General features: G+C 56.0%; 1 protein-coding gene across 2 annotated transcripts in view; it reads right to left on the bottom strand.

Annotated features, from left to right (window-relative positions):
* PHACTR3 (phosphatase and actin regulator 3) overlaps positions 1–10,403 on the bottom strand; it is a 219,699-nt gene extending 209,296 nt beyond the window's left edge. The window contains exon 1 of one of the 2 annotated variants that reach the window (XM_059407332.1): positions 10,295–10,403. In XM_059407332.1, coding sequence (XP_059263315.1) covers positions 10,295–10,403 — 109 coding nt within the window. Of the gene's footprint in view, positions 1–9,583; positions 9,698–10,294 lie in introns of those variants that run through there. The other variant, XM_059407334.1, reaches the window with a different exon arrangement.
* Positions 10,404–14,373: the final 3,970 nt, after the last annotated feature.

Below are 14,373 nucleotides of genomic sequence, written 5' to 3'. Positions count from 1 at the left end.
AGTGGTCCCTGCCAACAGCCAGCAGGAAAACGGGGAGCTGGATCCTACAGCCGGGAGCTGACCTCTGCCTGGTGCGTGAGCGGGAAGCGGACTCTGCCCCTGAGGGTCCAGGAAGGAGCGCGGACCAGCAGACACGGGACTTCCCCCTGCGGGACCCAGGGAGGGGCTCAGCCAAGCCCACTGGACTCACACCCACGGAAGACGGTGAAAGTAAACGGGTCCTCCTGTAGGCTGCTCAGGGCCATGTGTTTCAGCAGCCGCAGGAAACAAGCACACACATCCTCTCTCTCATCCTCCGGACTGGCTGAGGACACTGGCTCTGGGGTCGCCGTCTGCTGACAAGGACAGCCCGGCTCAGAGCGGGGAGGTCAGGCCCGCGAGGTCATGCGGGGAGGCAGGGCTGCAGCTGGAATGAGCCATTCACCTGACTCCAAGGGCCCTTCCCCCAGCTCTGCTCAACTCTCACCCCTCCACCCTGCCTAGAGGGTCTGCAGAAGACAGAGGCAGTCACATCCAAGGTCAGCTCAAGGCTTGAACCAAGGGAAGAGGCTGCAGAGCAGGACAGGTGTGGTGGACTCCCCTCTCCCCGCCCCGGCATCCCCCTGCAGGGCACACAGTGTCCCCTTGTGGAGCAGGACCCTTTCCTGTCACCAGCTTCCTCGTTTCCAAAGCAGGCATCTCCAAGGTGCCACCAGAACTGGGTCATGCATTAAGGGCTGCCAGGTTAGGTCCTAAGAACTAGTACTGCCTCCCAGAGCACAAGGGAGAGAACATAAATTTTGAGAGTCAGGACAGCAAACGGCTGGGAATCAAGGGTCGGCCAGAGGAGACTGTCCAGGTTAAAAGTTCTGTCCGCCAGCTGTGCGGCCTTGGGCAAGAGACCCGATCTCTGAGACTTGTTTCTCCTCATCTGTCAAATGGGGTCGTAGCTCCTCCCCACACGCCCGGACGGAGGAGCAGACGGAGCACAGCCCTCAGTCTGGAGTCGGCTCGGCCGCCGTGATGACCCCCGTCCCAAGGGGTGACTTCACGGTGGTTTCTCCCAGGTCCCCGCACTGCGGTGACCCCCAGGCAACCCAACGCAAATGAGAAGCATCAAGTACTTGGCACTGGGACCCAGGGCCATAGTTCTCCGCGTTGGAGACCACTTTCATCCACAAAGAGGAGAGGTGTTTCTTTTTATCATCCCCATGCTTCCCCCGGAGGTAAAAATCTGCCATGAGTTTGTGTGGATTGCGGAAAGAAAGCACAGACGACAAAGCCACTAAAACACAAATAGAAATGAAAATTTGCCGCAAGCCTTTGCAGTCTGGCGTCCGCGTCCTCAGAGCGAGTGTGAATTGCACGAGTCGGAGGATTCGCAGCCATCGGATAAGGACCGGTTCCCCCAGCGCTCTGACCCTCGCAAGGGGGCAGATATGGCCCTTATCTCATGTTAGCAACCGCACTGAGTGCGGCCGATGTTCAGTTCCTGCTCTTTGGGGAAGCGGCAGGGAGCTCCCATCAGTATCTGTAGGACGCACTCCGCCGGCAGCGGGACGCCCGTCCACCTGCCAAGAGACCATGCTTGCGGCGGGAGGAATGGGGTAGGGTGGACAGGGGGCCGGGGGGGGGACAGGCAGGGACATCTGATTAGGGCTTAGGTAATGGTGTCTGCCAGGGGTCTCTTAGGGAACTCGTACACAGAACATCGGTCTGTATGGAGAATAGGGCCCCATAGCCTACATGGACCCAGTCACGATTTGTTGGAGAAATGGTACGTAGATCCTGCAATACAGTCTAAAAATACCATGTGCGTTCCGCAGAACGTGGGAGCCCCTCAGAGATGCCTACGAAGAGGCCGGCGGCCTGCCCCCAGCCCCGTGAAGGTAGGTGCTACCGAGTCTAGGATGGCTTTCTCCATGGGGCCAGGAGAGAGGAGGTGTCCCGCCACAGACGGCCACTCGTGCTCCGTAGGGCCACAGAATTTGTAGTGCACCTACTGTGTGCTACGCAGGCCGGGCACCGAGCTGTGGGCTAGACACGTCACTGCTGCGAGAGCTGGACATCTGGCAGGGAAGACGGGTCACTAACGGGGGAGCAAACACGTGACTCCTGGGCGAGGGCCCAGGTTTAGGGAGTCACCGGGGGGACTCCTGGGACTCAGCTAGGGTCAAATGCCCAGCCCCGAGTTATTACCGTGAAAGGACACTGAGCGCAACCAGCAAAGGGAAAAGGTGTGCAGGGTGAAGCCCCGGGAAAACCAGGCATGAGCTTCCAGAAGCCTCTCCCAGCGGAGGCCTGCTGACGGCACTCAGGTCCTCCAGCAACAAGTTCTGATGACACCTGTGAATGCCAGTTTCCCAGGGAAGCCCCTCAGAGACCAGCACCACAGCTGGCAACCCGGGGGCTGGTTCTGAAGAAATGCTCTGCCTGGCACAACCAGGAGGCCAGAGCCCCAGAGGGAAAGCAGGCTCCCGGCGTAGAGCCCACGGTCTGCACACAGCGGAGGAGCAGCGAGGCGCCCTGATCCGTCAGAGAACGGCGGGACCCGTCCCAAAGCCCAGCGGCGCAGGTGCCGGCGGAAGGCCAGCCTTGCAAGCAGGCCTTTCTAAGGAAAGCAGACGGGCTGGCTCCGTTAACCCTTTTTCACACGATCACTCACCGTGGTGAGGGCTGCACGGGAATTCAGAAGAGAGTGTGCTAGGCTCGGTGCAGCGAGGCGGGGGTCTTTCAGACAGTGTGGTAGATGCTAATTTCCAACTACAGCCCCAGCATCCTCCACCTCCCACGTCCTCACCATGTGACCTTGGACCGCCCCCACCGAGGGGCGGGTGCCAGCCCTCACCCCTGCGTCTGGGTGACGTCCGGGGCCGGATCATCAAAGATAACAGAAGTTGAGCCTGTTTCTCTTAGGAGGCTCCGTCTTGGGACCTCCGGGCCCCTGGGCCGCCCATGTAGGAAGGATCTGAAACCCACAGTCCGGCTGGGCTCCCAGCAGCACCCACATGGTGCAGGTCTGGAATGAACCGTGTCCCTCAAAATTCATACACTTGTGCCCTTGAATCTATCTGGAGACAGGGACTTAAAGACATAATTAAGACAAAATGAGGCCATTAGCGGGAGTCCTGCTCCAGTCTGACTGTATGCTTAGAAGCAGCGTAAATGTGGACATGGAGAGACGACACACCAGGGGCGACACACAGAGAGGACAAAGGCCACATGAGGAGGCGGCTGTCTACAAGCCAAAGAGAGAGGCCTCCAGAGAAACCAGCTCTGCCCACACCTCGATCTTGGACATCGGCCTCCAGAACGGTGAGAAATCAAACTTTGGTTGTTTAAGGCCCCACGTCTGTGGTGTTGTGTTATGGGGACTCCAGCAAACTAACATACCAGCCGTACGACTCAGGGTCCCCAGAGAAACAGAAGTGACAGGAGATAAGTTGACGCAGACAGCCAGACTGATTACAGGCACTGGCCCACATGCATCACGGAGGCTAAGAAGTCCCACAGTCTGGCGCCCACCCTCTGGAGACCCGGGGACACCTGCGGCAGAGGTCCAGCCCACACCTGAAGACCGAGAGCCAACGTCCAAGGGCAGGAGAAGACGGGCGTCCCAATTCTGAGGACCGGGGATTGCTGGATTCCACTCGGAGCAAGGCCTTATGAAGACACATATATTCACCCACACCCAGTGACAGGTGGAACCCGTCACCTTCCCAGAAACATGCCAATCACACAAAATCAACCCCTTCCAGGTAACCCAGGCCACTAGCCTACAGAGGGCGCCACACCCGCATCACGCCCCTGCACCCCTCCCCACCCCCATTCTCCCTGCCCCAGGACTGCAGAGTCCGCAGAGTCCGCAGTGTGGTGCTCAGTCCGGCAGGAGCCTGCGGGGCCCCAGTGGTACCATCCCGGCCAGGCCACCAGGCTGGCTCGGAGAAGACCCATGCGAGGGACGTGCGTGGTTCCTGTTAACTGTCCTTAGAGCTGCATTTCTTAAAACTGAATTTTGGTACAAATCCCAAAGGCAGCAGTTGCCTCAATGAAGCTCAAACAACGGAGGAGTTGGGGGTACCCAGTGCCCTGGGTCGACCACGAGGAAGTCCTGAGAGCGCTTGTCTGGGCGGCACGTGGGGAGGGTCTCCTCCCGGGGGGCCCCGCCGTGGCAAGCAACTGAGGCAGTGAGGAGGCTCACCTCGACTTTTCTGAGCAGCGGGCCCCAGGAGCTGCCGCGTCACAGTCAAAGGAAGGAAGGAAGGATTGAAAGCACACTCACACAGGGATCGTGTCAGTAAGCCGCACACGTCACAGAGTCAGAAAACAAACTCTTGCCCAAAACTGGCTTCCATTTGTGGTTCAGAAGACGGGGTCTGCTTTGTGATCCCGGGCAAAGGAAACCACCCGAAGCCCCCACCGCCCTCCAGACCATCTCTCCTCCCTGGGCTGGCCCGGGGGGGGGGGGACATTTCCCCCAGAATCCGCAGCTCCCCGGACTGAGCATTTTGACTCTGGGATTCCCTACTAAAAATCTGGATTCTACCACATTCTTTTCATGAAAATGAACTACAGCAGAGTAGAAACAGAAATGTAAAAAAAATACCTGATTGGCCATTGATAGGAAACGTGACATATATGTTTATGACCCATCATCCTGGATTGCCCCGGGGACTGAGGACTTACAGGGACAAGGACTGACGGTGCTAAAACCAGGACCGTCCCAGGCAAACTCAGTGTCCGCTCTAAACTCAGAGCAGAAAAAGATTTCTTAAGAAACAAAAAGCAAAGACATCAAGGAGCAGCTTGATAGGTTTTGCTACATCAAGACTAAAACCTCGGGGATGTACTGAGGGGTCGGGGGCGGCGGCGGCAGGTACCAGCTCTGGGCCGCAGATCCGAAAGCAGCTAAGAGAGTAGATCTTAAAAGTTCTCGTCGCCAAGAAAACACTTGCCGCTACGCGTAGTGATGGATGTTCACTAGACTCACTGCTGGGATCTTGCAATGTACACGCTTTGGAATCGCTAGGCGGTACACCCGACCCTAATACAATGTTACGTGTCCATTATATCTGAAGAAGAAACCAACCTAAGAACTTCTCCTCCACCAAAGACACTATAGACAAAGCTAAAAGACAAGCCACAGAGACAGCACAAGTACCTTCAGCAAGTAGAGGGTTAGACTTGAGAACACAAAAATAGTTCCTACAAACTATCTAGAAGAGGACCAGCAACCCCACAAAAATACTGGCAACTGAGCGGCAACCCACAAAATTAACCAAATGCACATTCACACACCTGCACACACATGCACAGACACATACACACACACACACACACACACAACCGTCCAGGAGCACGTGGATGGCTCAGTGGATTGAGCATCTACCTTCAGCTCAGGTCATGACCTCAGGGTCCTGGGATCGAGTCCCGCATCAGGCTCCCTACTCAGCGGGGAGTCTGCTTCTCCCTCTGCCTCTGCCCTGGCGTGTGCTCTCTTGCTCACTCTCTCTCTCTCAAATAAATAAATAAAATCTTAGACAAACAGACAAAAAAACCTCCAAAACAATCTACGGAATGGAAATTAAATCAAGGAAGTGACACTTGTTTTTGTAGAATTGAGGAAATGGGAGACTCTGAACAACTCAAGACAGCTGGAAGGCAGGCACTTCAGACACGGCCGTTGGAAGCAACGTCGCCTCTTCGGGAAACTATGCAGTTGAACCAAACATAATTTAAAATGTATGCATCTTCTACCCCAGAAATTCCGCTTCTGACAACGCGCCGTACAGAGGGGCACTTGCCAGGTGTCCCACAGATGCACGCTCGCTGCAGCCCCGCCCGGGACGCGAAGACCCGAGAGCGACCTCCACGGCTGGCCGCAGCAGAAAAGCCAAGACGGCAGTGAAATACTCTAACACAGTTGGAAGGAATCTATTAACCCAGATTCATCTCCCAGACACGTTGGTGCGCAAAAACAATACGGTTCGGAACAAGATGTGCTGCCTTCAGATGCTATTTCTTGAAAACACTTACAGGAAACCATCCCGTAGAGCTTCTGAGCCCCGCACACGCGTCCAGACAGTCTGCCGGGAACCCCGGGAGACAGTAATAGAGGGGTCACCTCTGGGGAGCACGGGAGAAGCACAAGGAGCAGTGCTCACCTCATTCGTAACGTTTGCACTTCTCACTCGGATGAGGCAGTCCTGACACGCTGAAGTAATTAATAGTTTTCCCCAAAGAAGCCTGTTGCCTGCATCGAGCACACTACATACGCTTCAGCCAACAAATACTGACAAGCGCTGACCAGAGGCCAGACCCGCTCTAAAGCCTGAGGGTCACTCAGTGCCCGTGGAACAAAAGCAGGGTGATCGACGGTATCATTTGGCCATGCTCCTCGGCAGCCGGCGCTCCTAAGGTAACAGGATGGCCGATACCTGCGGACAAGGGACAAGCAGAGAGAATGCCAGGGCAGGGGACAGGAGTGGAGGGAGGTCTTAAGCTGGATCTCCCCGTGGCAGGCCCTCGGCTGCCTGATGATACTTGTCCCCAGAGAGAAGGCTGAGGTCCGCAGGGCAGGTCTGGACCCATGGTGGCTTCCGCCAGTCGGGTAAGCCCACGCCTGGTGTCCCCGCACTGCTGGGGGTGGGGGCAGCCGGAGACAGGCTGCTTGGTGTTTGCAGTGTTCATCGCCCACTCTCCCTCTTCTGCAGACACCCCCGATCTCTTCTGGGGCCTCAGGCCTGGCGACTGAGGGACGGGCGTCCACACCTGGCCTCTACCCCCCAGCCCCCCACCTCTCCCAGGCCACAGTGACAGGTGCAAGGGCAGGTGATGCGGCCCAGCCCGAGTCCTGCACAGACAATGGGACACTAGCTGGAGCCCCTGAGCCACGGGGCTCTGGACTTCCAGCCTCTTGACCTGGCAAGCACTCCTTTTGCTCCTGAGGTCTAGTCCCCTGCTAGCCTAAAAGCCAGCTGTGCACAGCTGACTGTCATTCCGATTTCAACAGAATTGGGCAACTGTGATCCTTCCCACATCTTCAGGGTCACTGCCTCCGGGAAGCCTGGCCCGGCCCTAACTCTGAGCCCTGAGCTGAGTCAGGGAAACAAGGCATTACATTTCCAGCTGCCTTGTGCGGCCCCTAAAGCCGCAACGTTTATGGGCATCAGCAGAGGCGTTTCATGATACCATCCAGCACTCCTTCCCCTTCAAACAAACAAACAAACATACAACCCCATTTGGTACAGAAATACCCCAATACGAGTCAGAGCTTCCAGATCAGATCCCGAAGTCTGGAAGAATGAGTGGCTCATTTGTTCCTAAATCAGAGCAGCGGCTCTGACCACAGAGCCCTCAGCCCTCTAAGGTGGGGACGTGGGATCAGCCCAGGGCAGACCCCCGGAGGCAGCCGCGCCCAAATCAGGGGGCCTGAGCTTCCAGTGGCCGCTGGACAACCCTCGGCGCCTCGTTTCCCAGGGTCTGGCCATCAGGACACACAGCTGGGGGCACACCGCCAGCACTGCCCCGGCTCCCAGGACCCTTGCTCCAAACCGAGATATGGTATTTGGGCCGTCCTATCTGATTCCACACCGAAACCCAAAAACTCTGCCCCACTCTGCCTCAGGCCCCCTCCACCTCCTGGGTGACATCCTTTGGGTGAAGGCTCCGCCCGGATGAATCTCAGCCTGGAGGCTCCAGACTCAAATATGCCACTGCCCACACCACACGTCCTCCGGGATGTCCCACCGGCCTCTTCGTGCTAGAACGGCCTCCTCCTGCTGACCTTCTCCCCCACCAGCCTCTCTCCTTCGATGGCCATACACGGACCCACCGCCCCAGACATGGAGCCTGTGAGCTCTCCTGCATTGCAGGCCTCCAAGGCTGTCCACTTTGCCCACCTCTGTCCCCTGGGCAGCAGCATCTCCCCTCCCCACCGAGAGCCAGGACCGCCAGATGAGCTGCTCCCAGATATAGCAGGTCAGCCGATCCCTCTGCTTAAACACTGCCCGTGGCCTCAGACCTGTGCCGTCTGTGCCGTGAAAGCCCCGTGGCTCATCAGGGAGTCCCGGGTCTACCTGCTCGCCTTGCCAAGTGTAGTTCCCTCATCTCCCCCTGCACACAGGTCCGCGGCCTCAGTGACCCCCTGCTCCCTGTTTCCACCGAGCTCATTCCCATCTCGGGGCTGCTGCTGCGGCTTTCCCTCCGGCTAGACACGCTCGCACTCCTACCATACATGGCTCCTGCTTCTCCCCCATTATCATACCTGCAGCCAAATCGCCCTCTTCCAGGAACCTTCCCTGGCCACCTCCACCCCCGCAACTGCCCCCATCCTCAATCAACCACTTCTTCCTCTGCCCGGGGATTATCCTATTTGTTTTCTTTGCTTCCACGACTATGATGGGTCTCCCTCCTACTAGAATAAAAGCTCCCTGAGGGCAGGAAGCTGACCTTGCCCTCAGGCCCAGCATCTAGGTCAGCTCCTGACCCATTTTCAGGGACGAATAAACACCTGCTGACCACCCCCCCCCAAACCTGCGCCATTGGCTTTCTCCCTGGGAAAAGTGGGTTAGCAGAGGCTGAGCCCTGCCAGCCTTCAAGGCCTACACAGAAGCCACAGAACTATTTTAAAAATGCCCAACAATTGAAATGAACGTGTGCGGACAGAGTTGCGTAACGTCCACGGGGCAGCCCATACACCCGGGAGGGCTCTCCATGCACCGCCGAGTGGTGGGAAGTCAGGACTCGGATTGTCCCTTCTCAAGGTCCAACCCCAAATGCACTGGCTGTAAACTCAGTACCCAATGGTGGGGGCGGGGGTGGGGGGACTTTCCGGGAGGAGGCCAGCTCTGTGTGCACCTCCTGTGTGCAGGCAGGGGGCAACGGGGTGAGGGAACTTCTTTCCCCATTCGAGGGTGCGTACCCTGGGGTCAGGGAGCATCCCACTCTTGGTCAGCACTCTACCCCCAGAGCTCAGCACAAGGTCTAGGATTAGCGGGTCCTCAGTGCTCCGGAGGGATGGAGTCACAGCAGAAGCGCCGTTCATCCTCTATGCTGGGATTCCAGATGCTCCCTTAACCACAGGTTGGTCCCCCAAAGCTTCAGCCATGGGCTTCTCATACCCAGGGCACCACAGAGGGCCTGGTAAAGCTGGCTCTTGTGGGCTACCTGCTGATCCCCAAACCCCAGCATCAACCCCAGCATCACTGCCTTCTAGACCCCCTGACTCCGGGTGTCTCAGTTCCCCAACCTCGGCAGGGCTGGCATTGCGTACTAGATCATTCTCCTCTTTTCTTCCCTGGAGGGAAGGGGGGAGGCGGTCCTGGGCATCACAGGTGTTCTGAGGCACGCCTGGCTTCTCCCCACTAGATGCTACTAGTAAGTAGGGGAGATGTCGCAATCAAAATTGGGGGGCACAGAATCCCCCCACCTGAGAGCCACCAATAAGATGCTACTGAGGTTTCCAAGCCAGTTTCCAGATTGGCTTGATCCCAGAACCACTGGCACTGATTAAAAATATCGATTCCAGGTGAATCTGAGGGGCAGGCTGAGGGTGGTACCTTCTCCCCCCCAGGGGAAGCTGCTTGTAATAGGGGATTCTCACCAGGAGGCCAGTCTGCAAACAGTGGTCCAAGTTTCCTCTGGCCCAACAGCATTCAGCCTTCTGGGCACCAAATGCACCAGTGGCCACTGGGGACCCTAAGCCCCCTCCCACTCCCAGCGCCTCTTCCCTGGGCAGGTGGCGCTCTCAACCTTTTTCAGTTTCCTCAGCCCCTCTCCTGAGATCCTGTCCCTTTAACTTCAGCTGAACCCTCTCCAGGACCAGGTGTCTGCCTGCAGGGGCCCTGGCCTCTCCTGCCTGACACAGGTGGTGGCCCGCTGTCCTCCTGGGGGGCAGGGGGACAATGGAACACGTGCGAAACTCTTACTGGGTTGGGGGCGCTGCCCACGTGATCCCACCTACTGCCCCAAGGCGCAAACACTGGACCGCCCCCATTTTACAGATGCTGCACGAAGGCAAGTGCTCTGCGCACAGCACACGCAGCTAGCAGAGGTGGGTCTCCAGCCGCGACGGCCCCAAGACCCCAAGGCCAGCGTCGGACCACTGCGCGCACCGCCCTCCTTTGGGGCAGAGTCGCCCGCCTTGGCTGCAGGACAGCCCGAGCCGGGAGGCGCCCACCTCTGTGCGGGGGGGGGGGGGGGGCGCCGCGGGTGTCCTGGCCACCCCGCAGCGGCCGAGGGCAGGGCGCGGGCTCCCGGCGGGCTCGCTCCCCGGCCCCGAGCCCCCCGGCCCCTCCCCTCGGCGCGCGCTTACCTTGCGCGGGGCCTCGGGCGGCGGCGGCGACGTCCCGGGTCCCGAAGGCGCGCAGCAGCGAGCGCACCGGCGCCGGCCAGCGGGCGCGACCCCCGCCCCGGCCGCGCATCGCGCCGGAGGGCCGCTCCGGGCCGCGTCCGCCGGGGGCCGCGGAGCGCCGCGCAGAGCCCGGGGGTGCGGAAGGCTGGGCGGGGGGTGCGGGCGGGGGCGGGGCTGCGGGGCCGGGCGCGGGCGGGGCACCACGCTGGCCCGCCCCTCGGCCGGGCGGGGGCGCCCAGGGGCGCCGCCTTGACCTTGATCTCCCCCGACCCGTCGGGCGCCCCAGCCCGGGTTGCGGGACCTCAGGGCCTGGGGCGCCCTGCCAGCGTTAACCGGAGCGCGGCCAGGAGGGGCAGCCGCAGTTCACAGCGTGGGGAGGCTGCCCAGGGAGAGCCGCTGCGGGACCCTCAGCGCCGGCGTCCGGGGCTGCGAAATGGACCCGGGGATGGGGAGACGAGAGGCGGGTGACTCTGGACTGTCACTCTCCAGGGTGGGAGACGCCATGGCCGCCTTTAATTTACCTGCTAACGACGGAGAAGCCATTGTGGTGCTAATACACCGTGGCGTGCGTTGTCGATCTTTGTGGAAAATAAAACTAAAACCATAACTATTTTTAATGCGTACTATACGTGGGACACCCTCGTAGCCACCAACTGGCTCAAGGATTAGAACTGTGCCAACATTCCCCCGCCCCGTCCCGCTGAGAGCTCCCACCAGTCACCACCGCTCCCCCCAGCGAGGCTTCAAAGGGCTCCACCCGCCTCTGCTGACTTTGGGGGTTTTGCCTTGGAGGCAGAATCCCTGCCTGGCCTGGGCTCAGGACCCTCAGCATCATCAGGGTCATCTGGAGAGGTCCCTGTCACCAGCAGAGTGATTGGCTCAGTGTACCAGGCAAAGGTCCTCAGAGCCCCAGCGGGACAATAACCCCCCCATCCCCACCACCCAGCATCTTCCAGGTACAGCTCCGCCCAGGAAACCCCGGGTTCAAACCCTAGCAACTCCGCAACCAGGTGCAATCACGGTGTCCATTTCACAGATGCAGAAGGGCAGGCCGCATAGAGGAACGAATTGTCCCTGGCCACAGGGCTGCGGAGTGCAGCACTGGTCATGGATGCTACTGGACATCCTACCCACCTGCTTCTAGCATTTCCTGTCCTTATCACTCCTCATCTTTAGAACTTTGTAACAATGTAACAACTAGTAGCTAACACTACGTGCCATGCCTATACTCCTATAACCTTTAGGACAACTTCTTGAAGAAAGCAGAATTATCATCTCCACTGTATAGATGAGAACTTCATCCCCCGCTGCCTCCTATTTTCTCCTCCTTCAGCTCCTGTAGGGAGGTACTAGGATCACCTTGCTTTTTAGAGAAAGGGACTAAGCTTCAGAAAGAAGTAACGTGTCCTAGGAAGTTAGGATGGGAAAGAGGATTCAGACCCTAGTCGATGTCTCAGTGCCTTAGTTCTCTGCCCAGCCCACTGGGCATGTTCTGGTGAACTCCTATTCATCCTTCAGGACCCAGTGTAAGCACTGTGTCTTCTCTGAAGCCTTTCCTTCAGCCTCCCTTGCTTCTCCTCCCCATGCATTTGGTTTCTGCTTGTCAAGCCCCCTGCACTGTGTGCATATTCTGTTGGGCACGCACCACAGGACTCTTGGTGGGAAAGAGAGAGTAAGACACAGACGTGACAACACACTCACAAATCAAAGGTGTTAAATGGGCAACCCACAGAATTGGAGAGAATGTCTGCAAATTGTGCCTTTATCTGAAAAGCTAGAGAACTCCTCAAAACCAACAACAGAAGAACAAACAACCCAGTTCAAAAATGGGCAAAGGACTTGATCAGACATTTCTCCAAAGAAGATGAGCAAATGGCCCCATAGCCCATGAAAAGATGCTCAACACTGGTCATCCCTGGGAAATGTAAACCCAAGCCACAATGGGATACCACCTCGAAACCACTGTTTTTTAAACATATGGGAAAAAAAAACACACAAAAAATGAGAACCTTCGTGCACTGTTGGTGGGACTGTGTGATGTTTCAGGTACACACAGTAGAAAGGACAAAATGAGGCAGCTGCAGGAAACGGTATGGAGGTTCCTCAAAAATCTTAAAAATAAAATTACCCGGTGGTCCAAAAGCAATCCCACTTCTGGATTTGCAGAGAAAAGAAGTGACATCAGGGCCTCGAAGGTACCTGCCCACCTGTGTTCACAGCAGCGTGATTCACAAAAACTAAAATTTGGAAGCAACCCAAGTGTCCATCCACAGATGAGTGGAGAAGCAAAATGTGGCCTGTCCCTACAGTGGAACATTCCCCGTCTTAAAAAGGAAGGAAACTTTGAACTTGCGTGCCCATGGATGAACCTTGAGGCCATGGTACCAATACCGCAGCCCAGGCAAAGACACCGGCTCTGAAAATATGGGATGATCCCATTTTTTTAAAAAAAATTTTAAAGATTTATGTATTTATTTCAGAGAGGGGAGGGGTGGGGGGTAGAGAGAGAGACTCAAGCAGACTCCTGGCTGATCGTGAAGAACGATGCAGGGCTGGATCTCATGACCTTGAAATCATGACTTGAGATGAAACCAGGACTGAGCCACCCAGGACTCCCTGATTCCTTTCTAAATGAGGTCCCTGGAAGAGTCAGACTCATGGAGGCAGAAGCGGAAGGGAGGTCGCCAGGGGCTGGCAAAAGAGGAAGAGAGAGTTAGTGTTCCATGGGGGCAGTTGGAGTTTGGGAAGAGGAGACGTTCTGAAGGTTCTGTTAACAGAACAACATTATGAATGTATTTAATTCACAGAATTGCACATTTAATTCTGGTTAATTTTGGTTTTGCAACTATACTGAATTAGTTGATTAGATATAACCATGTTGGGGGGAGTCTTAGGGTTTTCTACATATAAAATCATGTCATCTACAAATAGAGATAATTTTATTTCTTCCTTTCCAATTCTGATGCTTTTTTTCCTCTTGCTTCATTGCTCTGACGAAGGGTTCCAGCCCCATGTTAAGTAGGAGCCATGAGAATGGACGGCTAGACTTACTCCCAGTCTCAGAGAAGAGCTTTTGAGCTCTCAGCACTGAGTGTGATGAGAACAGCCTCATGATCCTGCAAATACTGGAACATATACCCCCATATATCTGCGGGAAATGAAATCACCATGTCAAGGAGATATGCATGCCCCCCTGTTCTCAGCTGCCTTCCCCACAAGAGTCAAAACATGGAAGAGACCTAAATATCCATCGACCAATGAGTGGATAAAGAAGATGTGGGCACAAAAGCAAGGGAAAAATCTATTGGGACAAGATCAAAAGCTTTTGCACAGCAAAGGAAACAGTCAACAAAACCAAAAGACAACTGACAGAATGGGAGAAGATATTTGCAAATGACATATCAGATAAAGGGCTAGTATCCAAAATTTATAAAGAACTTATCAAACTCAACACCCAAAGAACAAATAATCCAATCAAGAAATGGTCAGAAGCCATGAAGCCATTTCTGCAAAGAAGACATCCAGATGGCCAACAGATACATGAAAAGTGCTCCACATCACTCGGCATCAGGGAAATACAAATCAAAACCACAATGAGATACCACCTCACATCAGTCAGAATGGCTAAAATTAACAAATCAGGAAATGACAGATGCTGGTGAGGACGTGGAGAAAGGGGAACCCTCCTACACTGTTGGTAGGAACGCAAGCTGGTGCAACCACTCTGGAAAACAGCATGGAGGATCCTCAAAAAGTTGAAAATAGAGCTACCCTATGACCCAGCAATCGTACTACTGGGTATTTACCCTAAAGATACAAACGTAGTGATCCAAAGGAGCGCGTGCACCCAAATGTTTATAGCAGGAATGTCCACAATAGCCAAACTATGGAAAGAACCTAGATGTCCATCAACAGATGAATGGATAAAGAATATGTGGTCTATATATATAATGGAATACTATGCAGCCACTAAAAGAAATGAAATCTTGCCATTTGTGACGACGTGGTTGGAGGGTATTATGCTGATTGAAATAAGTCAA

Source organism: Mustela nigripes, chromosome 7 (genome assembly GCF_022355385.1).
Source record: "Mustela nigripes isolate SB6536 chromosome 7, MUSNIG.SB6536, whole genome shotgun sequence".
Classification (NCBI taxonomy): domain Eukaryota; kingdom Metazoa; phylum Chordata; class Mammalia; order Carnivora; family Mustelidae; genus Mustela; species Mustela nigripes.
Note: the sequence above shows the minus strand (reverse complement) of the source record. Positions and strands in the feature narration are given on the sequence as shown.